Source organism: Melospiza melodia, chromosome 25, assembly GCF_035770615.1.
Source record: "Melospiza melodia melodia isolate bMelMel2 chromosome 25, bMelMel2.pri, whole genome shotgun sequence".
NCBI lineage: Eukaryota > Metazoa > Chordata > Aves > Passeriformes > Passerellidae > Melospiza > Melospiza melodia.
The window spans coordinates 7,933,890-7,958,446 of record NC_086218.1 but is presented as its reverse complement, the minus strand read 5'-3'; the positions used below and the strand labels follow the sequence as shown (position 1 = coordinate 7,958,446).

Sequence of the window (24,557 nt, the reverse complement as noted above, 5' to 3'; positions counted from 1 at the left end):
GAAGTGCCCCTGAGCCCTCCCGGTGCCAGGAGAAGGACAGAGGACCTGTCCTCGTGGCCACCGTGCAGCTCACCACCAGGCCGTCCCCAAGACCCACCTGTCCTCCGGGGGGCTGCGCTGACAGGGATACCCCCGAGGGCGGGACACCTGCAGGAGCGGGGAGACAGCTGTGGACAGTGAGGGACCTGGGTGGTCGGGGAGGGGCAGGAGGATACCAGTTAGGGAGAGGGGGGACAGAGATGGGGGGGGATTTGAAAAAGGGGGATGGGGGGTTCTGGGAAGGGAATCCTGAAGAGCGATGGGGGTGACACCAGGGAGGGTTTGGGGACACGGGGAGACCATGGTCAGACCTGGGGAATGTGTGGGGACCTCAGAGGGGGGTGGAGGGATGCAGGGAGGGGTCAGGGGATCCAGTGAGGGATGAGAGGACACAAGCCAAGAATGGAGGGACCTGAGGAGGGACCCAGGTCAGCAATGGCAGGACATGGAAAAGGTGCCAGGAAAGGATGGGGGTACCCATGTGGGGTCCGGGGAGGGACCAGAGAAAGGAACAGGGAAGCCAGGGAGGGATACGGGAAACTTAGGTGCCACAGGTCATGTGTCAGGAAGGACTGGGAGTCCCCAGGCAGGGCTGGGGGAGCCGTGGAGGCTGTGGGGGGCCCCCGTGCCCATGCCCACACTCACTGCGCATGGTGATATAGAGCCGGGCGCTGCTCCTCTGCACGGCCCCACCATCGGATTGCACCTCACAGCTGTAATTGCCCGAGTGGGAGACCCCCACGGCGGGCACCAGCAGCTGCGGGGACCCCTGTGGGCCCCCAACACCTGCTCATTCTGGTAGAACACGTGCAGGAAAGGGGCTCGGGGCCGCAGGGGGCTGGGGGTGCTGAGGCAGCTGAGGGTCAGGGGGGACCCCTCGGTGAGCTTGGGGGGACCCTCCAGCACTGGGACCGAGAAGAGCTCTGGGAAGGAGAGGGGAGGGGGATTTGTGAGCCTGAATCCCTGGGGAGGGGCTGTGGGGGTGTCAGGGTGGGGGCTGTGGAGTGCTCACCATGCACTGTCACTGTCACCGGCACTGACTGCCATGACTTCTCTGATGTCCCGAATTTCACCCGGCCCTTGCAGCTGTTGCTGCCACTGTGGTTCAGGTGCAGAGGGGGCAGGGACAGCTCGGTGCCATCAAGGAGCCTCCCCAGTTCCTTTCCCTCTCGGTAGAAGGACGCTGAGGTGACCGTTCTGTTCCACGAGATCCGGCAGCGCAGTGTCACCGTGTCCCCCTCCAGCAGCGCCTGCCCCGCACCTGCAGCACCAGCCAGGCTGGGGGACAGAGGGGACCTGTCACACCTGATGGCACCAGGACCCCCGCATTGTGTCACACTCAGCACACCAGGGGTCTGCAGTTACCACACGGTTTCCCCCACTCTGGGATTCTCTGGGATGTCCCCAGAGCAGGGGACAGGCTCTGGTCACACAGGAGGTGCTCCATGGAGCGGAGCCCACCCAGAGCCATTGGAGTCCCCGTGGGTGCCAGGCTGGGGACACCCAAACCCCCTTACGTTGTAAGACTATCACGAGGGGGCTGCGCCCAGTGCCGGGTCTGTCACACCAGTAGGTGCCACTCTCGGTGACAGTGAAGCGTTCCTGTCTCTCCTGCCACAAGCGCTGCCCGTCCTTATACCTGGCGGCAGCACTGGCGGTCCCCGTGCCCTGGCAGGTCAGTGTCACCCGGTCCCACATCACCGGTGGTATCCAGGGGGGCTCCACCAGGATCTGGGTGGTCTGGGCACCTGTGGGTGACAGGGGACACCAGCCTGCCTGGGCCACCAGGTAGCTGGGGACAGCGGGGTGGGGCCATGGCATCCCCTGAGGACTCACCAGCGAGGCCGAGGGTGTGGGCTGGAAGGGAGAAGGGACAGAGCTGGGTGAGGGTGACACTCCCGGGACAGCAGCACAGGGGCATGGAGTGTGGGGCTGTTCCCAAAAGGTCTCACTGGGGGCAATGGTGTGGCACAGATGTCTTGAAGACAGGGACACAGCAGCCAATCCTTGCTCAGGCATGGAGACCTGTGCTGGGACAGGTCACCCCTGCCAGCCCCACAGCCACATCCCCATGGCCCTGTGCCCATGGTCCATTTCTGAGGGCACCTGTCCCCATGGCCCATCAACATGGTGTTTGTCCCCTTGTCCCTGTCCCTGCATTCCTGTGTTCCTGTCCTGGTCCCCACAGCTGCCCCAGCCCCAAGGTTCCTTCTGCCACATCCTTGTCCCCACATCTTCATCTCCCTGTCCCCACATTCCTGTCTCCTGTTTCTGTCCCCAAAGCTACCCCACAACTCTGGTCACACTGGGCTCCATGCCCTGCTGGCATTGGGGACCTCAGGGGACCCCACAGCCCCCTCTGCCCCCTCCCCTCCCCATCCCCAGGGTGTCAGGCCCTTGCCCGGGGCACTCACCCCACAGGAGCAGTGCCACCTTTCCGGCCATCCCGGTGTCCCCAGCCATGTGCACTGGCTGTCACTCACTGCCAGGGGTGGCTGTCCCCTGGGTGGTGGCTCTATGGCCAAAGGGGAAGGAAGCGAGGTCAGGTCTCACCCTCATGCGTAGGTGGCACCTGGTGGGATTAGGGTTGCCACAAGCTGGGCACAGGCTGTGGGCAGGGTGGGGACAGGATGGGGACAAGGCTGGGTGGGACACAGTGGGACATGGGGTTCTCAGGAGTGGGGTCTCAGGGGGTTTGTGGATGTGGGGATGGGTGTCCAGGGGAATGGGGGGTCCCTGGGAATGGGGGTGCTGAGGAGGTGGAGTCACTGGGAATGGGGGTCCCCACACCTGAGGGGTCACAGGGATGGGAGTGCCAGAGGAACATGAGTTCCGGGGATTTGGGGTGATGGGATGGGGATGCTGGGGGAATGGGGGATGCTGTGGGAATGGGGGTCCTGTGAAAATCAAGGTCCTGTGGGAAGGGAATTTTAGGGATGGGATGAACAGCAGAGGGTTTCTTGGGAATGAGGTGTCCTGGGCCATGAAGATCCTGGGGAATGTGAGTACTGGGATATGGGTTCCAGAGAGGGGGAGACATAAGAAATGGGGTACTCATGATTTGATTTTCAGGGGAATGGAGGTGCCAGGGATGGGCAGTGGCTGGGTGGGCCTATGGGTCTCAGCTCTTTCCCTGGGAGCCTCAGATTTTGGGTGATTCAGAGCCCAGCACAGCCCCCACAAGGCGTCGGCAGCCTGCGGGTCACCCAAAACAGATTCTGAGGGGTTCTGGGTCTGTGAAGCTCCTGGAGCAGAGGTGAGAATTGTGTGTGGGGACAAAGGCCTGCCAGTGGTTTGCCCAGCCCTGCAAGAAGCACAAACTCCAAAGGCAGCCCAAGAAGCGGCTCTGGGAGGGCCTTTGATGATTTTTAGAGCAGGGCTGGCTGGAAACCACCCCCTGGGAGGGGCAGCTGTGAGGGAACCAGCCTGGAAATGTGGCAATTGATCATTTGTTCCTCTTTGTAAGGGACAGAGAGAACCACAAAACTACTGCACAATCCACAACATTCTGCTCAACATCCTGACCTGGACCCTCCTTCTTGAACAAAACCTGCAGCCTTCTGGAACCTCATGGAAAGAATGTTTGGGTTTGGGATGTGTCTGCCAGATAAGAGGATGAAGTGTGGAAACACCAAGCAGGGGCCATGCCAACAGCTGTGTTGGACCTCTGTGAAGTGACCCTGTGTGGATTCAAGGTTTCCCCAAAGCTGCTCCATCCCTGGCCTCCTCACCTGAGTGAAAGGCTGAGGGTTGGCAGGAATTGTGGTGTCAAGCCACCAGAGGTGCTGCTGTGGACCTGAGACCTGCCTGGGGTCAGGTGCTGCCTTCCTTCCATTCAGGATCATGGAGAGCGGTCACTGGTGTTGCACAGGGCGTGTGCCTGACCCTGGGACACTGCTACGCTGCCAGTGGGCACTGGGATCCAACCTGCTGCCTTGGCGGCTTCTGCCCGCTGCCGGTGGTGGTGCCGGGACCGATTGGTGCCCGTGAGTTTGCAAAAGGAGCGATTTCCCCTCCTGCCATGGCCCCTGAGAGGATGGAGCTGGACCGGGGCGCCCCCTGCTGGCCGGGAGTGCTCCCTGCAGCGCCCCCTGCTGGCCGCGGTTATAACTGCCGCAAAAACCAACAGCCCTGAGCGGGAGGGAAAGTTCTGGGTTTGTGTTGTTTGTTCTGTTGTGGTTTATAAATTTCCCAGTAAAAAGCTGTTATTCATTCTCCAACACTTTGGTATCCCCATAATCTTGGAAATTAAAAGAAATTTAGATATGGGTCTTCTTTCCATTCCAGGTACATTCTCACTTTCCTTGGCAGATATTTCTCATTTAAATGAGTTGCCAACTCCTGGGTTCCAGCTTGGATGTGACAGACACCCCAAGAAGGGACAGGATCAGGGACTTGGCTACCTCATGCTCTGCCTTTTAAGCCAGTTGGGCCACCAAGGGCCCTCTCCTCAGATGGCACTTCTGGTCACCTGGCCACTCCGCAGCTGGCTTTTGTAGAGCATCACACTGTCCCCAGAGTGCCACAGCTGACAGACTGTTGGAAAGATATAGCCCTGTCTCACCAAATGCAAGGCCTGACCCACCCCTGCAACACATAGGTGTTCGAAAATGTCTTCAGACATGAAGCTTTTCCTGTCTCTGACCCCCCACCATGTACCATGGCCTGAACCCGACTGCCCTGGCAAAAGGGGAGGCTCTGGAACCCCCACAGGGCCTTTGTGACATCCTCGTATGGGGAACATGGCAGAGGAGGGGTTTGGGACAAGGGAAAAGAGAATCCAGAGGCTCCTGAAGGCTGCTGTGGCCATCAGAGCAAGGAAGGTCCAGAGCCCTGCCAGATTCCTCTGGTGGAGGAAACGTGCTTGGGGGAGTGTTTGGGGCTTGTCCCTTTTTGGGTGCTTTCCCTGGAAATCTTTCCTTGTGTGACCATTTGGAGTCTGAATCTTGTTGATGTTGCTGTTGGTTTATTCTCTATCGTTGCTATTTCAGGAAATTAATCTTTCAGCCCTTTGGGATCCTTGTGCCCCCACAGGGAGGCAGAGGGCAGTTTTTAGTGGCAGCACACACACGAGTGGGTGCCCATGGATGGGGAACCCCAGTGCCCCCAGTTCCCCCCAGTGTCACAGCACATTCCTGTAGATGTCACCGTGTTCCCGCGGTCGCCCCCTGGTGTCCCGCAGCTCTGCGTAGGTCACCTGGGGATCCTGGAGGGTGGTGGCATGGGGGGACACTGCGAGAGACACGGGCTGTGGGATCTGGGTGGGGTGACACTCGTGGGTGACGTGTCCCTCTGCGTGTGTCCCCCCTGTACTCACCCCCTGCCCTCTTGGTGACCACGACGTGGGTGTACAGCACCTCCCCCTCCTCTGGGGGGGTCAGGGGATCCGGAGTGGCCCTGAAGGAATAAAGGGGATGTGGGGGAGGGGATGGGAGGTCTTGGGGGTTGGGGTAAAAGGGGAGAGTGTGGTTTGAGCCCCCCACTCACCTTTCCTGGTTCTTCCTGGTGGCTGCAATGGAAGCAGGGGAGGAGTGACTATGGGGTCCCAGGACCCTGACCCCTCTCAGGATTCCTAGACCCTTTCAAGACCTCCCAGTATCCCTGAAGCCCCCCAGAATCCATGAGCCTCCCCAGTGTCCCCAAACAACTCACACTCAAGAACCCAAATCCCAGGAGGGACAGAGACTTCCCCAAAAACTCCCAGGGCCTTAGAAAGAATCCCCAACATCCCTGCAGGACCATTCAGCATCTCCCCAAACCCTGCAAGACCTCTAGCCAAAGTCACAATTGTGGTGCTGTGGGTATTTCCCTATGGTTTCTCCAATTCTGTGGGCCTCTACAGCTCCCTGGAACCCCCATCCCCCATTGTCACCCACCCACACAGTGCCACCGGTGCCAGGTCACAATGACACCCACGAGCAGGAGCAGGAAGAAAAGGGCCCCACCGACCCCTGTGGCCACTGCAAGAAACAGAGGGGGACACATCAGGGTCAGCCATCACCCCATTGGTCCTGCACTACCTGGTGACCTCACTTGTGTCACCCCACCTGTGACCCAGGATGAGCCAGGTGTCACCTCCAGGGCCAGCTCTGGGCTGTGTGCCCGGAACACGCGGTGCCCGTCCTGTCCCATCTGGTTGGTGGCCACGCACTGGTAGGTGCCCGAATGTCCCACATTGATGTCCCTGAGCTCCAGGAGGGGACCCTGGGCCACATGCTGCCCATTGTGCAGCCAGGTGAAGGTGACAGGGGCTGAGCCCACCTGCACTGAGCAGCGCAGGGTCACGTTGTCACCTGAACACACCTGGTGTGCCAGGGGACCGGGGGTGATGGTGGCATTGGCCACGGGCACTGCGGGGATAGAGACAGGGCTGGCACCTGGCGAGGTGGGATGGGGGTGCTGTGGGTGGGGTCATCCCCAGCCCGAGGGTCCCGCTCACCCAGGATGGTGACATTCAGGGGGTCACTCTCAGCCACGCTGTTCCCGTCACTGACCCGGCACCGGTACTGGCCGCTGTCATTGTCCCCAACGTGGCGCAGCTCCAGGCGGGGGCCGGTGCCCACCAGTGTTCCCGAGCCCTCCCGTGCCAGTAGAAGGACAGGGGACCTGTCCCTATGGCCACCTCACAGCTCAGCACCAGGCTGTCCCCGAGTGCCACATGTCCCCCAGGGGGCTGCGCTGACAGGGACACCCCCGAGGGCGGGACCCCTGCTGGAGAGTGGGACACCAGGGGACAGTGAGGGACCCGGGGGGGTGTCAAGGAGGGGCAGGGGAATTCCAGTGAGGGAGAGGGGGTGCAGAGATTGGGGGAGGGGGACCTAGAAATGAACCCCGAGGGATGATAAGGGGGTCAGGGATGGAACACCTGGAGAAGGAGGTGGGCAACACCAGGAATGGTACGGGGACCATGGGAGGGCATGGTGAGACTTGAGCAATGTGCAGAGACCTCAGAGAGGGGTGGAGGGACCCAGGGATGGGGGAGGGGACTCAACGAAGGATGGAGGGAAACACAAGCCAGGAATGGGGGGAGCTTAGGAGAGGCCCGGGGCAGCGATGGCAGGACACAGAAAATGCACCAGGGAAGGATGGGGGTACCCGTGTACGGACTGGGGGTCCCGAGGAGAGACCCGAGAAAGGATGGGGGGGGGCAGGGAGGGATCTGGAAAAGGTTGGGTGCCCCAGAACAGGCGTCAGGGAGGGCTGGGAGATGCCAGGCAGTGTGGGGGACCCGAGGCATCTGTGGGGGCTCCCCGTGCCCATCCCTGCACTCACTGCACACCGTGACAAGGAGCCGGTTGCTGCTCTTCTGCACTGACCCCTCCTGGGAGTGCACCTCACAGCCATAATTCCCCGAGTGGGAGACCCTCACAGCGGGCTCCAGCAGCTGCGGGGACTCCTGTGGGCCCCCCACCACCTGCCCATCCCGGTAGAACACGTGCAGGAGGGGGGCTCGGGGCCGCAGGGGGCTGGGGGTGCTGAGGCAGCTGAGATTCAGGGGGGACCACTCAGTGAGCTCGCGGGGACCCTTCAGCACTGGGACCGAGAAGAGCTCTGGGAAGGAGAGGAGAGGTGAGGACTGTGAGTCTGAGTGCACTGGGAAGTGGCTTTGGGGGTGTCAAGATATTGGAGTTCCAGCCGTGTGGGTGCTCACCTTGCACTCTCACTGTCACTGCTGCTGACCATGACTGCCAGAACCCCACCACGCTCTCACATCTGTAGCGGCCGCTGTGGTGCAGCTGCAGAGGTGAAAGGGACAGCTTGGTCCCCTTGAGGGACCCCCTGATTTCCTTCTCCTCCCGGTAAAATCGCACCCTGGAGAGATGGTTGTCCTGCCGGCACCGGCAGCGCAGTGTCAAGGTGTCCCCCTCCAGCAGTGCCTGCGCTGGCACCTGCAGCACCAGCGGGTCTGTGGGACAGGGAGGTCACATCTCACTATGAGACAGTTCTGAGGTGGGTGCCCATAGCACTGGGGACATGTGGGTGCCCTGGGGTGCTCGGGGATGCACTAGGATGTCCCTGTGTGCAGGGGACTGGCTCTTGTCACACGAGGGGTGTGAGGCCACCTAGGGAAGGGAGCCCACCCTTAACGCTCTGAGGCCCCCATGATCATTCAAGGTCTCCCCTCACCATCTAAGACTGTCAAGGGGGGGCTGCGCCCAGTGCCTGGTCTGTCACATGTGTAGGTGCCACTTTCGGTGACACTGAGGCGGTCCTGTCCCTCCTGCCACCAACGCTGACTGTCCTTGTACCAGGTGGTGGCACCGGCAGTCCCTGAGCCCTGGCAGGTCAGTGTCACCCGGTTCCACAGCACTGCTGGCCTCCAGGGAGGCTCCACCAGGATCTGGGTGGTCTGGGCACCTGTGGGTGACAGGGGACACCAGCCTGCCAAGGCCAGTGTGGGCTGGGGACAGCGAGGTGGGGACATGGCATCCCCTGAGGACTCACCAGCAAGGCCGAGGGTCTGGGCTGGAAGGGAGAAGGGACAGGGCTCAGTGGGGGTGTCACCATGGGGACAGAGGCACATGGGGTACAGGGTGTGGTGGCTGTCCCCAAAGTGTCCCCGTGGGGACAGATGCTCTTGTGGGAAAATGTGTGGGTGGTCCCCAAAAGTCTGGACAGGCAGGGGGACACGTCTGTGTCACAGCCACCCGTGCACCACATCCATGTGGCACAGACACTTTGGGAACAGGGACGCCGAGGCCACCCAGGGCTGAGGCAGAACATGGGGACACTGAGAACACCCCGGGCACGAGGACACCATGGACACAGCCCATGCTGGCCCAGGTCACCCCCACCCTGCTCATGATCCCATCCCAGCGATCCCATCCCCATGGCCACATCCTCACCGTTCTTGTCCCGGCATCCCAGTTCCCTTCCGTCCCTATCCCCGGAGCTGCCTGAGCCCAAAGGTGCCAGTCCCCACATTCCTGTCCCCACATCCCCATCCCCAAATTCCTGCCCTGTCTTCCTGTCCCCAAAGCCACCCTACATCCCCAGTCACACCCAGGTCCACTGTGGGTAAAATGGACTGGCTCTGCTGGCATTGGGGACTTCAGGGGACCCCACAGCCCCCCTGTGCCCCCTCCCCTCCCCATCCCCAGGGTGTCAGGCCTGTGCCCGGGGCACTCACCCCAAAGGAGCAGCGCCACCTTCTCCGGCCATCCCGGTGTCCCCAGCCATGTGCACTGGCTGTCACTCGCTGCTGTGGCCACCGCTCCCCTGGGTGGCGGCTCTTCGGATGAAGGGGAAGGAAGCGAGGTCAGGTCTCGACCTCGTGCATAGGTGGCCCTTGGTGGGGGCAGGGTGGGGACAGGCTGGGGACAGGCGGGGGACACGGGTGGGTGGGACAAAATGGGTCATGGTGTTCCCAGGAGTTGGGAATTTGGTGGTTTTGGGGAGGCAGGAATGGGGTCACTGGTAAATGGGGTCCTGAGGAGGGGGGATATCCAGCAATGGGGGTGCCATTGGAATGAGCGTCTCCGTACCTGGGGGGACTCAGGGATGGGAGTCCCGGGGGAATTTGGGCTTCAAGGATTTGAGTTCATGGGATGGGAGAATGGTGGGTCCTAGGAAGATTTCAGGGGATGGAATGAACGGGAAGGGGTTCCTTGGGAATGTGGTGCTGGGCCATGGCGATCCCAGGGAATGTCAGTGTTGGGATGGGGGCTGCAAAGAGAGTGGGACATAAGGAATGGAGGTCCCATGTTTCCATTCCCGGGGAATGGGGGTGCCAGGGATGGGCAGTGGCTGGGTGAGCCCATGGGTTGCAGCTCCTTCCCTGGGTGCTTCATATTTTGGGGTGACCCAGAGCCAGCACCACCCCCACATGGTGCCGGTGTCCAGGGTGTCACCCCAGACAGATTCTGAGCTGCTCTGGGCCTGTGTCCCCCATCCTCCAGTGATTTTTCCCTCTCTTTATTCCATTTCCACCATTTTGCCCCTCAATTTCACAACCCCCCAGTTTGTGCCTTGATGGTCCTTGGGGGCACCTGGAGCAGGGAACAGGCTGGGGGAAGCCCAGGGTTGGGGAAGCCCAGGGTGGGGGAAGCAGGGGTGAGGGGTCTTCAGGGAGGGCTGGGGAGGCTGTGGGGGATGGGGGAGTGCAGCTTTTACCCCCCAACACTTTCACTTTCTGTCTCCTGCAGAAGAAGGAAAAGGCCACTTGGCACCTTTCTCACATGGTGGGGAGGGTTCTGTCCTTAGGGGGCACATCCAGGGGGCTCCTGTCTCGGGGGGATCCTGTCCCAGGGGGGACACATGCTGGGGAAGAGGGTCCTGTCCTGGAGCTTGGCAGCTTCAGAGGGGTCCAGACTTCTCCATTCTTGCTTATCCCCTGCTGGATCTGAGCCAGCAAGAGCAGCTGGGGAATGGAACCCTGAGACGGAAGGAGGTCCCAAACTCCTGCTCCTTGAAGCCAGTGGCCATCCAAGGGTGGGGCCCAGCCATGGCCCAGCCCCACTGCACAGGGATGGCCATTGCCCAGCCCTGCTCTGGCCAGCCCCAGGTGGCAGCCAGCACCTGAGGGTCCCCATTGTCCCTTTTGTTTTGATTCTGGCAGCTTTAGAGCTGCTGCAGAGGTGAGAATTCTGTGGGGGGAAAGGCCTGTCTGTGGTTTGCTCAACCCTGCAAGAAGCACAAACCCCAAAGGGAGCTCAAGCAGTGTCTCTGTGAGGGCCTTTGATGGTTTTCAGAGCAGGGCTGGCTGGAAACTGCCCCTGCAGGGGCAGCTGTGGGGGAACCAGTCTTGAAATGCAGCAATTGATCATTTTGTGCCTTTGCCCAAGGGACTGAGAGAGTCCCATAACTACTGCAAAGGCAACAACAATTGGGCTCCTTTTGTGTTATTCTGCTGCTTTAAGGGGTGAGGAAACCACAGGCAGGGCCTTTTCCACCCACAGAATTCTCACCTCTGCAGCAGCTCTAAAGATGCCAGAATCAAAGCCAAGGGGGCAATGGGGACCCTCAGGTGCTGGCTGCCACCTGGGTCTGGCCAGAGCAGGGCTGGGCAATGGCCATCCCTGTGCAGTGGGGCTGGGCCATGGCTGGGCCCGACCCTTGCATTGACCGGGGTCCCCAGGATGTGCCACCCCTGGGACAGGCACTCGGCCAGGAATGTGCAGGGACATTTTTGGAACAGCCACCCCTTGGGACACGACCCTCCCATGCCAGGATGTGTCACACCCTGGGACAGGATCCCCTCAGGACAGGACACTCCTGGATGTGCCCCCCAGGACAGAAACTCCCCCTTTTCCCATCTGACTTTTCGCACAAATGGCCTCTTCCTTCTTGTCCAGGAAAAAGAAAGTGTTGGGAGGGCACAGCCCAATGCCTCCATCCCCAAAATCTCCCCCTCCCTCCCTGAAGCCACTGCTCCGCATTTTCCCTCTCCCCTGGGTGCCCCCAACCCCTTCGTTACTCAGGTGCTCCCCTGGATTGATGAGCCAGGAACCAGGGGTGAGGGGACATGGCACAAACGTGAAGAAAAAAAGGAAAAAAGAGAAATAAAGAGAGGAAAATTCAAAGGCAGGGGAGGGCGCAGAAGCAGAGGTACCCAAGACCCCCATGTGATGCCTGCTCACAAAAGGAGTACCCCAGGAGGGGCAGTGCTGGGCCCTCGGTCACCCCAAAATCTGAGGGATTCAGGGAAGGAGCTGAGACCCCTGTGCCCATCCAGAAACTGCTCATCCCTGGCAGCCCCCATTGCCCTGGATACCAACCATGGGCGCCCCATTCCTTAAGTCCCACCGTGCCGGGGACCCCCATCCCAGTACTGACATTCACCAGGATCTCCATAGCCCAGCACCCCATTTCCAAGGAACCATCTCCACTTCTTTCCATTCCCCGAAATCCTCTTTCCTCCAGGACCTTGATTCTCCCAGGATCCCCATTCCCACGGGACTCCCATTCCCCCAGCGTCCCCGTCCCATGGCCCCAAACCCCTGGAGCCCCCGTTCCCCCGGGACTCCCATCCCTGAGTCCCCCCAGCCCTGGGCACCCCCATTCCCTTGGCCCCCCCATCCCCAGTAATTCCCCCTCCTCAGGACCTCCATTTCCCAGGACACCCATCCCCACGTCCTCAAACCCATCAAGCCCCCCACTCCTGGGAACCCATATCGCACCTTGCCCCACCCAGCCTTGTCCCCATCCTGTCCCCAGCTTGTGGCCACCCTGCCCCCACCAAGGGCCACCTACACGTGGGGACAGACGTGACCTCGCTTCCTTCCCCTTCATCCGAAGAGCCGCCAGCCAGGGGAGCGGTGGCCACAGCAGCGAGTGACAGCCAGTGCACATGGCTGGGGACACCGGGATGGCCGGGAAGGTGGCGCTGCTCCTGTGGGGTGAGTGCCCCGGGGCACGGGCCTGACACCCCTGGGATGGGGAGGGGAGGGGGCACAGGGGAGCTGTGGGGTCCCCTGAGGTCCCCAATGCCAGCAGAGCACAGAGCCCAGTGTGACCAGAGTTGTGGGTTGGCTTTGGGGACAGGAACACAGAACAGGAACAAAGAACTCAGATGTGGGAACAGTGGGATGGAATGTCGGGACGAGGATGTGGCAGAAGGAACCTTGGGGCTTGAGCAGCTGTGGGGACAGGGACACAAAGATGTAGGGACAGGGACAACAGGACCAGTACCATGTGCTTGGGCCATGAGTCCAGGTGCCATTGGAACGCAACAATGGGCACAGGGCCATGGGGATGTGGGGATGGGGCTGGCAGGGGTAACCTGTGCCAGCGTGGGGCCCCATGCATGAGCATGGCTTGACTGCTGTGTCCCTGTCCTTGAGATATCTGTGCCACACCAGTGCCCCCACAGAGACTGTTTGGAAACAGCCCCTAAACCCCAGGCTCCTGTGTCTCTGTCCCTGCAGTGCCACCCCCACCCAGCCCTGTCCCTTCTCCCTTCCAGCCCAGACCCTCGGCGTCACTGGTGAGTCCTCGGGGGATGCCATGTCCCCACCCCGCTGTCCCCAGCCCTGCAACGGCCCTGGCAGGCTGGTGTCCCCTGTCACCCACAGGTGCCCAGACCACCCAGCTTGTCGTCGAGCCCCCCTGGAGGCCGGCGGTGCTGTGGGACCAGGTGACACTGACCTGCCAGGGCTCGGGAACTGCCGGTGCCACCATCTGGTACAAGGATGGGCAGCGGTGGGGGCAGGAAAGGCGCGATCACTTCACTGTCACTGAGATTGGCACCTACGCGTGTGACAGACCTGGCACCGGGCTCAGTTCTCCCGTGAGAGTCTCAGACGGTGAGAGGGATTTGGGTGTCCCAAGCCTGGCTCCCACGGGGTGTCTGAGGGCTCTGGGTGGTCTCTGCTCCATGGGTCACCTGCTGTGTGACCAGAGCCCATCCCCTGCTCTTGGGAAATCCCAGAGCATCCCAGATTAGAGGGACCCCCATGTTGGAACTGGGCATGCCTGGTGCTCTGGGTGTGACATAATGGGGGGGGTCCTGGTGCCATTGGGTGTGACAGGACCCCTCTGTCCCCCAGACCTGCTGGTGCTGCAGGTGCCGGCGTGGGTGCTGCTGGAGGGGGACACACTGGCACTGCACTGCCGTGGCTGGTGGAACAACATGGTCACCTTGGTGTCCTTCTACCACGAAGGGAAGAAACTGAGGGGACTCCGTGATAGTATAAAGCTGTCCCTGTCCCCCCTGCAGCTGAGCCAAAGCGGCAAGTACAGCTGCAGGGCCTGGGTGGGATTCTGGGGGCAGCAGGATTCACCGCAGGTGACAGTGACAGTGCAAGGTGAGCATCCCAGAGCATCCCAGTGTGGGGGAACCCGTGTTGGAATTGGGGACCCCTTGTACACTGGGTGTGACCCAATGGGGGGATCCCCATGCAAACGGGACCCTGTTGTGACAGGACCCCCCTGTCCCGCAGCCCGGTTAGAGTTGCAGGTGTCAGCACGGGAGCTGCTGGAGGGGGACACGGTGACACTGCGCTGCCAGCGCTGGCGGGACTATCCTGTCACCAAGGTGCGATTCTTCCATGGAGACAAGGAGGTGGAGGGGTCCCGTAGTGGGTCCGAGCTGTTGTTGTCCCTTCTGCAGCTGCACCACAGTGGAAACTACAGCTGCAGGGGTTTGGTGGATTCCAAAATGTCATCGTGGGCACAGTCTGCACCAGTGACAGTGACAGTGCACGGTGAGAACCCCCATGGCTGGAACTCCAATATCCTGACACCCAAAAAGCCGCTTCCCAGCACAATCAGAGTCACAGTCCTCGCCTTCCCTCTCCTTCCCAGAGCTCTTCTCAGTGCCTGTGCTGGAGGGTCCCCTCGAGCCCATCGCGGGGTCCCCCCTGACTCTCAGCTGCCTCAGCACCCCCAGCCCCCTGCGGCCCCAAGCCCCCCTCCTGCACGTGTTCTACCAAGATGGGCAGGTGGTGGGGGGCCCTCAGGGGTCCCCGCAGCTGCTGGTGCCCACCGTGGGGGTCTCCAACTCGGGGAATTACAGCTGCCATGTGCACTCTGAGGGGGGGTCCGTGCGAAAGAGCAGCACCTGGATCCACATCACGGTGCGCAGTGAGTGTTGGGATGGGCACAGGAAGCCCACAGAGACGCCCCGAGTGCCCTGGCTGGGGACCTACAGGTCTCCCTGACACCTTTCTTGGGTCCCCCCACCTCTCTCCTGTGTCCTTCACCCCTCCTTGATGTGACCTCATCCCCAACATCCCCCATAGCCTTGTCCCTATTCCCCCATACCAGGTGCCAGCCCCTCCCTGTGGCCTCAGCCCTGTCTTTGTCCCTGCAGTGCCTGTGGCCAATGCCACCATCACTCCCGGTCACCTGTCACACCAGGTGCATGCCGGTGACAATGTGACCCTGCGCTGCTCAGGGGCAGGTGGGCTCAGCCCCTGTCACCTTCACCTGGCTGCACAACGGGCAGGATGTGGCCTGGGGTCCCCTCCTGGAGCTCAGGGACATCGATGTGGGACATTCAGGCACCTACCAGTGTGTGGCCACCAACAAGCTGGGACAGGACGGGCACCGCGTGTTCCAGGCCTTTAGCCCTGAGCTTGCCCTGGAGGTGACAACTGGCTCACCCTGGGTCACAGGTGGGGTCACATGGGATCACCAGGGAGTGCAGGACCCCTGGGGTGATGGGTGATCCTGATGTGTCCCCCTCTGTTTCTTGCAGTGGCCGCAGGGGTCGGTGGGGTGCTTTTGTTCCTGCTCCTGTTTGTGGCTGTCATTGTGGCCTGGCACTGGAGGCACCGTGTGGGTGGGTCACAATGGGGGCACAGGGCAGCACACACAGCCCTTGACTTGGGAGGGGCTGAGTCCTCAGTGACCATGGCTCAGAGCTGTTGGAGGGTCCTGCAGGCATGTTGGGGGTTCTGTCAGGGGTCCCCTTCCCTGCGAGGCTCAGGGATCTGGGGGCTCAGGGTGTTGGTGCAAGTGGGGTGGGTCAGGGATATTGGGGAGGCATCAGGGATACCTGGGTGCCTGGGGAGAATTGTGTGTCTGGTGGTGGTTCAGCATTCCCCAGGGTGGATGGGGGCCCCTGGGTCTCCAAAGTCACCCCTCCAGTTTTCCTCTGCAGATGCCAGGAAGCACCAGGAAAGGTGAGTGCAGCCTCCAGCCATGATACACCTTTTACCCAAACACCCAGCACCTCCCATCCCCTTCCACACACCCCCTTATTCCCACAGGGCACCCCCAGTCCCCCTGGCACCCCCAGTGGAGGATCCTCAGGCGTTGTACGTGGAGCTGCAAAGGCAACCGTGGGAACCCAGTGACATCTATGACAATCTACACCAAAAGTTGTGATGCTCTGGGAAGCTGGAGGCACTGGGTGATGACACTGGGGGTGCTCCCTCCATGGCTCCTGTGGTTGCCCATCCTTCCAAGGGAGGTGGTCATGGCTCAGGGGGAGGCTACACAGGGCACCCTGTGCTCCCCATTTCCTCTCCCAGTACCCCCAAGGGCTCCCCATCCCTTTGCTCGTACCTGCAGGGGCTCCCCAGCCCCATGCAAGTGCCCAAGTTCCCTCAGGGACTGCCCCATTCTCTCCCCACAGTGCTTGCATTACACACAGGGCTTCCCCATTCCCCCTCCCACTACCCCTGTCCCATCCCTCTGTAAATGGGGGAGTCGGGGAGGATTCTTGCTGAAAGGTTTCTCGGGTGAAAATGAAGCACAAACGTGGCAACATTATATCTGAGAACTGTTTATTGATAAAGGAGGGTAAGGGGTATTATCGAAGGGGGAGAGAAGAGAGTAGAAAGGGAAAAGGATAGAGAGAGAAATAGAAGACAGGGACAGCGTTACCACAAGGAGCCCGGGCGCTCTGTGGGCATCAGCTGGGCGGATGGAGTGTGTGTGCTGCAAGCCAGGGCGAGCCCACATGGCTTTTGTGAGTGGCTGGGCATGATTTCCAAGGACGGCACCTGCGTGTCTCTGGCATGGGCGAGCGATGGCTGCAGGCTGGCTGCTGCGGGCTGGCTGCGGGCTGGTGCTGCGGCACTGGTGGCTCTGGGCTGGCTGCCGTGGGCTGGGGCTGCGGTGGGCAGGTGCAGCAGGCTCGGTGCTGTGGGCAGCATGGGAAACGCGGCAGAATCGTTGGGTGGGTGCAGGCAGCATCTGCTCCATCGGGCAGCAATGAAGGAAGATCCAGGATGAGCAGGAATGAGCTGCCTCAGTGAAGCAGTGAAGCAGGGACGAACGAGTGCGGACAGGGAAGAAGGAGCACCTGGAGGAAAGGGCAAGGGAGGGTAGTATCAGTGGTAATTTTGCCCAACATCTGGGAGGAATGATGCATCTGACTTCATCTGATCAGAAGGCTAATTAAGTACTTTATGATACGGCATTATTCTATATTATATTACATTACATCTAAACTGAATCTGCCAAGCACTCAACTGCATCCACTGCACACAATCTCATGACTGTCAGGCAACAGTCCCCACACACACACACCTGGATTCAATTGGTCAGTGAATCAAAACACTTACACCAGAATCCAATCACAAATTTCCTTCAGGTAAACAATCTTCCACAATGCATTCCACTTGTCAACAACACAGGGGCAGTAAATGAAATAAGAATTGTTTGGATCATTCTTTGCCTCTCCCAGTGCTTCTCCCCGGTTCAGAGAAGGTCAGTCCCACAGGGGAGAAGGGCGAAACTGGCCCTCTGAGCAAGCCCCTGATCCCTCCAAGAAACCCAAAGCAAAATGCTCCTGTTGTGTCACAGTCTGCTGCTTTTATTTGCAAAGGCTCCTCTCACAGCCTGATTTCCCTGGCACTTTTCCCCAGACATTTTTCCCAGGCATTTGTCCCACCAGCCAGTGGGGGTCACTCACATCCCGATCACTGACGCTTTCTCTCCCCTGATTCTCTGTTGTGTGAAGCCTCACCTAGGACATGGTTCCCAGCACATGGACAACCCACAGAGTCATTTTTCACCTCATGTGTAACATATGTTGAGACATAAATCAAAATCAGATTTGGTCCTCTTTACCCCGATGTGCTTAGTAGCTCTGCAATCCCCCTTCCAGTGCTCCCAATGAGGTGGCTTACTGGTGCCCATACCAGTTCCAAGGGGGCACAGGACCTGGTTCCCTACTCCTGGGACAAAAATGCAGATCTTTGGTTAAACTGGCAGAAATGGTATTTCTTTGTTCAGCTGTGTCAAGGAAGCTGAACAAGGTGGGAACCTCGCTTGGAAAGGAAAACACGACCCCCTTCTCTCTGAACTATTATAACTTTGGAAATTACAAGGCTTTTAGGTAAATATGTGGGAACAGGAATAACAGTTCTTTACTGGTAGATATTGACAGAAACAAGTTAATGGAAGCTGACTTTTACTGGATATTATAAGAATTGATATTATATTATTGATTATACTGTTGAATAAATATTGTGATGTTGCTCAGATAGTGAAAAGTATTGTGGAATGGCTGATGTTGTTGTGTTGGCCGGGAGTGCTCCCTTCAGCGCCATCCGCTGGCCGCGGTTATAACTGCCACAAAAACCAACAGCGCTGAGCGGGAGGGATAGTTCTGGATTTGTGTTGTTGGTTCTGTTCTGGTGTATCAATTTCCCAGGAAAGAGCTGTTATTCCTTTTCCTACACTTTGGCCTGGAAGCCAGATCATCATTGAAATTAAAAAAAAATTCTGAGATGGGTTTTCCATTCCAGGAATTTCCCCCAGTTTCCTTGGCAGATATTTCTCATTTAAATGAGTTGCCAACTTCTGGGTTCCAGTGTGAAGGGGACAGACACCCCAAGAGCAGATAGGGTCAGGGACTTGGCTACCTCATGCTCTTCCTTTTAAGCCAGTTGGGTCACCAAGGGCCTTCTCCCCAGCTGGCACTTCTGGTCATCCAGCCACTCAGGAGTTGGCTTTGTCAAAGCGTCACACTTTCCCCAGTGTGCCATGGCTGACAGATGATGGACAGACTGTTGTGGTGTGCTGTAATGTCCCATTTTAGACTTCCAGATAACTTCCCCAGGTGTGCCTGTACCTCTCTCCCTTCCCCCTAGCCCCCATGCTGAGTAAGTTCTGTCAATCAGGCTCAACATTCCAGCAAGGCGTTGTGTGATTGGTCAAGTTCAAAGGATGCCCCTCAGGCCCAGGGGTCATTGGCCTGACTGGGTGTCATCTTCCCCTGAGACCCTGCCCCTCTCACCTGGTTGGTGGCTCACCTGTACCTCCCCTCCCCCTGTCCCTGAGCTTAAAAGGTGAATCAGATCATGCGGCAAAGATTTCTGTTGGAGCAGTTGCTCACGTTCAGACCTCTGTAACCATGGAATAAACCTCTGGACATTAAACCCTCCAGCAGAATCCTCTCCCTTTTCTCGTCACCATCACCTGAAGCCATTTCTCCTGAGGTAAACGGGGTTCCTAACAAGCCTGGACTTGTTCAGTGCCCAGCTGCAATCTCCAGGAAGCCAAGGTATCTCTGGGGTGATACACCGCAGTTGCTGCCTTTGGCCCAGCAGCAAGGGTCAGACTGGCCCAGGCACAATCTAACTGGTAATATTGGGAGCCATATTCCAATATTTGGCGTCCCTGAGGCGGGCTAAGTGACTCTGCAGCCCGAGACAGACTCGCAGCTCCTCAGAGAAGTTTCTGGCAGCCGAGCTGAAAAGGGCTTTGGTTGCATCGCCCTCAGCTAGAGACTTTGGGAATATTCCCAGAAGATGTTTCGTGGACTGTTCGGCGCCTCTGGAAAGCCCAGCTCCTTTCTGGTGAGCAGATTTTCCAGAGGGAGGACAGGGTAGCCTCTCTTGCCCATAGAGAGGTCCTATTCTGGTGAGGAGACCTGCCTTAGACCCCAGCCAGCTACAGCTTCCATTTCGAGTGAGTATCTCTGCTCTCGGTAGAGCAGAAGCTCAAAAACAGACTCTGCCGTGAGTTCTGTTCCTTTTTTTTGCCTTTGCATTTTTGGCTGCACAGCCCCACAGACGGGAATTCATTGCGTTCTAGCTTTTAGCTTTCTGCTGCGTGTGTTACTCTCGTTTGGAATTCGCGCTGGAGTGGGAGTGCTCTCTGCCCTTCCCCCCGGCTCTGCAGCGCAGCGTGCTCGGCTCTCTCCACGTGGTCGGGGGATCCCTCTCTCTCTCTCTCTCTCTCTCTCTCTCTCTCTGTGTTTTGGGGAGGGGAGGGCTCTCAGCTCTCTTGCCGCAGGGGACTCTCTCTCTCTCTCTGTGCGGGGAAGGGGGGGTTCTCTGCACACGCGGCGCGGGGGGCCCCGGTTTCGGCTTGCCACATGGCGTGGCTGCTCTCTCTGCTCCACGGGGGGGGCTGCATTCCACGGCAGGGGAGGCTTTGTTTCCACCTCAGCTGGGCAGGGCGTGCCCTGCTGCTGTTGCCCGGGAATTTTAAAAGCAGTATATACAGCTGCATTGTGAAGCTTTTGTCTGTTCGTTATCGCTTTCCTATCTGTGTTTTTTTTTTTTTTAGAAATCGGTAGCTGATTTTAGCTTTGTTTTTGGTCAGGCGGGATTTAGTACTTTGCTTTTTTACATCTAACATGGGTTCGAAACTCAGCATTGTACAAAAACGGATGTATTATAATGTTGTTAGCATTTTAGACAGTGGTAATGTTAAATTCTCAAAGGGAAAATTGAAACAATTTATAAGATGGCTTTTCCTCCACTTCCCACAAATCTCCACTGAAGAAATCCACAATATTCAATTCTGGGATAAAGTTGGGAATGAATTGATAACCTTAGGACAATCTGGCAATGCACCCTCAGCTAAATTTGTGTTTTGGAGTTTACAAATTCGAACAGCATTGCTCAAACAAAAGGAAATGGAGAAAAAGCCAAATGTAAAGCCATGTACCTCTGCTCTCACTGTTTCTCCCTCTCCTAGCTCTAAAACCCCTAAACCTCTTTCCCCAAAACTTGGTATTTTAAAGAGAGCACACTCATTGGGAAGTCGACTCCCAGAGTCTGTTGAAATGCCTGAGTTGCCCTGTCCACAAGGCCCTGGCCAGGCCGCGTGGAACCTTCCCCAATCCCTATGTCCCCTCCTCTGAAACTCACTGCACGTGTCAGCTTTCCAGAGAGCAGTGATGCCCAAAACGGCCCTTAGTCCCTAGGGGGTCCACAAGATGGTGGATGCCACGTGGCATCTTCCCAAACCTGGTCTTCTTCTTCCCAAAATCCTCTTAAGCATCTGGAAACTCCAGCCCCATCTCCCTCTCCTCCTGTTCCTCGTGATACCTTTCCCCCTCCCCCTCCCTTTCCTGCAATACCCTCAGCTCCACCCCTCTACTCCTCCCAAGGGGGCATCTGCTGACATGATGTCACCAGATGTCCTCGCCCCCTTCCTGCCCCTTGACCCCGCCCCTTGTTCCCACGGTGTCCTTGCCCCCTGCTTTCCCCCTGACCCCGCCCCCTGTTCCCACGGTTTCCCCGCCCCTTGCCGGCCCCCTGTCCCCGCCCCCTCCCTGGGTTCCCACGGTGGGGACACCCACTGCCATTCCCCAAACCTGTAGCTGTGATCCCAATGCTTCCAATTCAAGGGATACAGAGCAGGGAACGGCAGACCTAATGCATAGTCCCATGTTGTCACTGGCTCCTGTTACCTTTCAGCCTGCAGCTCAGGGGGGAGCAGCTCCAACTGCTAATTGGAATTCTTTTGGACGACAATTGATTAAAGAGATCTGTAAGTCTCATAAAGAATATGGTCCACACAGTCCATATTTCCGTGGCCTTTTAAATTCTGAACTGAGTAGGACTGCAGTGATACCACATGATTTAAAACAGCTTTTTTCCTGTCTCATGACCTCCACGGAATTGAAATTATGGGAAATAGCATGGAAACAAATGCTGAATGATGCTCTCCCAGGCTTGCATGCTGATCCAAACACAGCCAAAGACAACAGTGGTAACCCTATCACCATTGAGCACCTCTGTGGTGAGGGCCAATGGTCTTCTCCCTCGATCCAAGCTACTGCAATTCCTGCAGAAACACTCGAGAAAGTAAAAGAAGCAGCTGAAAAAGCATTCTTTTCCCTACAACCTGAGGGGCCTTTTGAACCCTATAGTAAAATTAAACAGCTATCATCAGAGCATTTTTTGAAATTTGTAGAAAGGTTAACTAGAGCTATTGAAATACAAGTTAAAAAAGAGAATGCTAGGGAAGCAATTTTAGAGGAAATGGCATTTACAAATGCAAATGAACAGTGTCAAGCGGCAATCCTGAGCCTTCCTATAGAATCTCACCCCACACTAAAAGATATGCTTCTAGTCTGTAACAGGAAAGAGCCTCTGATGAGTGTGGCTGAAGACACCAGACCAAGGCTGCTGCCAAGACCACCTCAGCGCGTCGCCGTTGCCAGCCCTGCGCCTTTTCCCTCAGCACAGCAGTACCCTGGGCAGCAGCGGAGACCAGCAATGGCTGAGCCCGCAAAACCATGCCTGCTTTGTAACAACCTAGGGCACTGGAGTAACTGGTGCCCCCTGAAAAGGGAATTTGATGAATTTAGAAATGGCAGGGGAGGAGAAGTACAAGCCCTCCCTGGGGGTCAACAACAACAAAAAAACTGAAAGGGGAGCGCCGGCCTGCCAGGCGCGCAGACACAAAAAGAGCAGGCCAAGGGAATAAGGGTAGCAAAATAAATCAAGCGCGCGATAATATTAATGTTTGTGTAAGTGAAGCAGGTGCTTCAAAGACTGTGTATGATTTAGATGATCCTGTGTTAACCACGTCTTCTGTCAATAAGCCTTACAGGTTGCAGCTGACAGAGTCACTCCACCTGGAGGACACTGACTGGCATTTTGTCTCTGTAAATCCTGAACAGAAAGGTACTTGGAACCGAATTCGTTGTAAGTACATCGTCATTGGGGACACCAAACACACACCACAAGAGATCAGAATTGCTCCGGGAATGACAACATCAGATCCTGAGCAATTCGTTCTCGGCCTGCATTGTTTCCACCCACCCCTGTTTCTTCCCAAGGGACAAATTGTTGCACAAGCTATCCCTGTGCCATCTTTACCTGAAAATATCGAAAAACAAGGGCCCACAGTCGCCCAGGTCCCACTTATTGGGAAAAACAAACCCAAATTATGGTGTAATGTCAGTGGGGGTGGGGAGTCTAAACGCATTGAGATGCTTGTAGACACTGGTGCAGACTGCACAGTGATGCCAGTACAAGACTGGCCAGCACATTGGCCTTTGCAAAATGTTGCAGGTCATCTTCGAGGTGTAGGAGGTCTGCAATTGGCAAGACAATCCAAAAGCATTATTCAATTTGAGGGACCAAACGGACAATTGGCAAATATCCGTCCATTTGTGTTAGATTTTTCGGAACCTTTGTTAGGGAGAGATTTAATGGCTCAGTGGGGTGTCACAATTGATATTCCAGACTCTCCACAGAATATTTGTACAGCAGTCATTGAACAACAGCGCCCCACCCAAAAACTGAAGTGGAAAACAGACAAACCAGTTGATGTAAAACAGTGGCTTCTCAGTAAACAAAAAATAAAGGTGCTTGAAGAACTAGTGGAAGAGCAACTAAAAAAGGGCCACATTGTGGAGACCATGTCCCCATGGAACTCTCCAGTGTTTGTCATCCAAAAAGCTGACAAAAAGAGATGGCGACTCCTCTGCGACCTCCGACAAATTAATAATGTAATTAAAGATATGGGTTCTCCCCAACCTGGTATGCCATCCCCAACAATGCTTCCCCAAGATTGGAAACTGGCTGTTATTGATATTAAAGATTGTTTTTTCCAAATCCCCTTGCACCCTGATGATGCACCGCGTTTTGCATTCTCCGTCCCTTCCATTAATATGGAATCACCTATGAAAAGGTACCATTGGACCGTTCTTCCTCAGGGATTAAAGGTATCTCCAGCTATCTGCCAGTGGTATGTCTCTTCCCTGCTTTCCCCAGTACGTGCAGCTGCAGAGAAGGCCATCATCTATCATTATATGGATGATATCCTTGTGTGTGCCCCCAATGATGATTTACTCACACATGTGCTTGACCTAACGATCGATGCATTGATTGTTGCAGGGTTCGAGCTCCAGGAAAAGAAAATTCAAAAGATGCCACCTTGGGAGTATTTGGGCTTAGAAATTGGAAATAGGACCATTGTTCCTCAAAAACTAGAAATCAATCCAAGGATCAAGACCCTTGCGGATGTCCACAAATTGTGTGGGTCTTTGAATTGGGTAAGACCATGGCTTGGTCTGACTAACGAAGACCTTGCCCCTCTTTTCAATTTATTGAAAGGGGGAGAGGACCCAGGTGCTCCTAGGTCTGTTACCCCAGAGGCACGGAAAGCTGTAGAAAAGATTCAGATTGCAATGTCCACAAGACAGGCCAACTGATGCCGGCCTGACCTGCCATTCAAATTTATCATCCTAGGTTAGTTGCCACACCTCCATGGAATTATTTTCCAGTGGGAGGAAAAACAAACACCTAAGGCAAAGGACACACCAAAAAAGGACCAGGGACCCTCTCTTGATCATAGAATGGGTTTTCCTCAGTCACAAAAGGTCCAAGAGACTGACAAAGCCTCAGGAGCTGGTAACAGAACTGATCCGGAAAGCAAGGACCCGGATCAGGGAGTTAGCAGGATGTGATTTTAAGTGCATTCACATTCAAGTTGAGTTAAAATCAGGTCAAAATACTATGAAAATACTGGAACAATTGTTTCAAGAAAATGAAGTGTTGCAGTTTGCTCTGGATTCCTACTCAGGACAAATTTCAGTAGCGCGGCCTGCTCACAAATTGTTCGAACAAGATGTTCAATTTACCTTAAAATTGAGAAGTGCTCTAAGTAGGAGACCTTTAAAAAAGGCTCTAACTGTCTTCACAGATGCATCCGGGAGGTCCCACAAGTCTGTTAGGACTTGGAAGGATCCTCAAACCCAGCAGTGGGAGACAGACATTGCTGAGGTGGAAGGTTCACCTCAGGTTGCTGAATTGGCTGCGGTTGTTAGGGCCTTTGAAAGGTTCTCAGAACCATTTAATCTGATTACAGACTCTGCATATGTGGCAGGAGTAGTATCCAGGGCAGATCAAGCAATACTGCAAGATGTGTCT

General features: G+C 56.9%; 1 protein-coding gene across 1 annotated transcript; it reads right to left on the bottom strand.

Moving 5' to 3' along the window:
• Nucleotides 1-5,928: 5,928 nt before the first annotated feature.
• Nucleotides 5,929-9,259, bottom strand: LOC134429458 (Fc receptor-like protein 2; the record flags this gene model as incomplete). The annotated part of the gene is given in 9 exon segments (XM_063176636.1): nucleotides 5,929-5,999; nucleotides 6,087-6,389; nucleotides 6,479-6,622; nucleotides 6,625-6,747; nucleotides 7,312-7,590; nucleotides 7,691-7,945; nucleotides 8,167-8,397; nucleotides 8,485-8,507; nucleotides 9,192-9,259. Coding segments are annotated over 9 exon segments (1,497 nt in total), but the record flags the coding sequence as incomplete, so codon positions are not given.
• Between the last annotated feature and the right edge of the window lie 15,298 nt (nucleotides 9,260-24,557).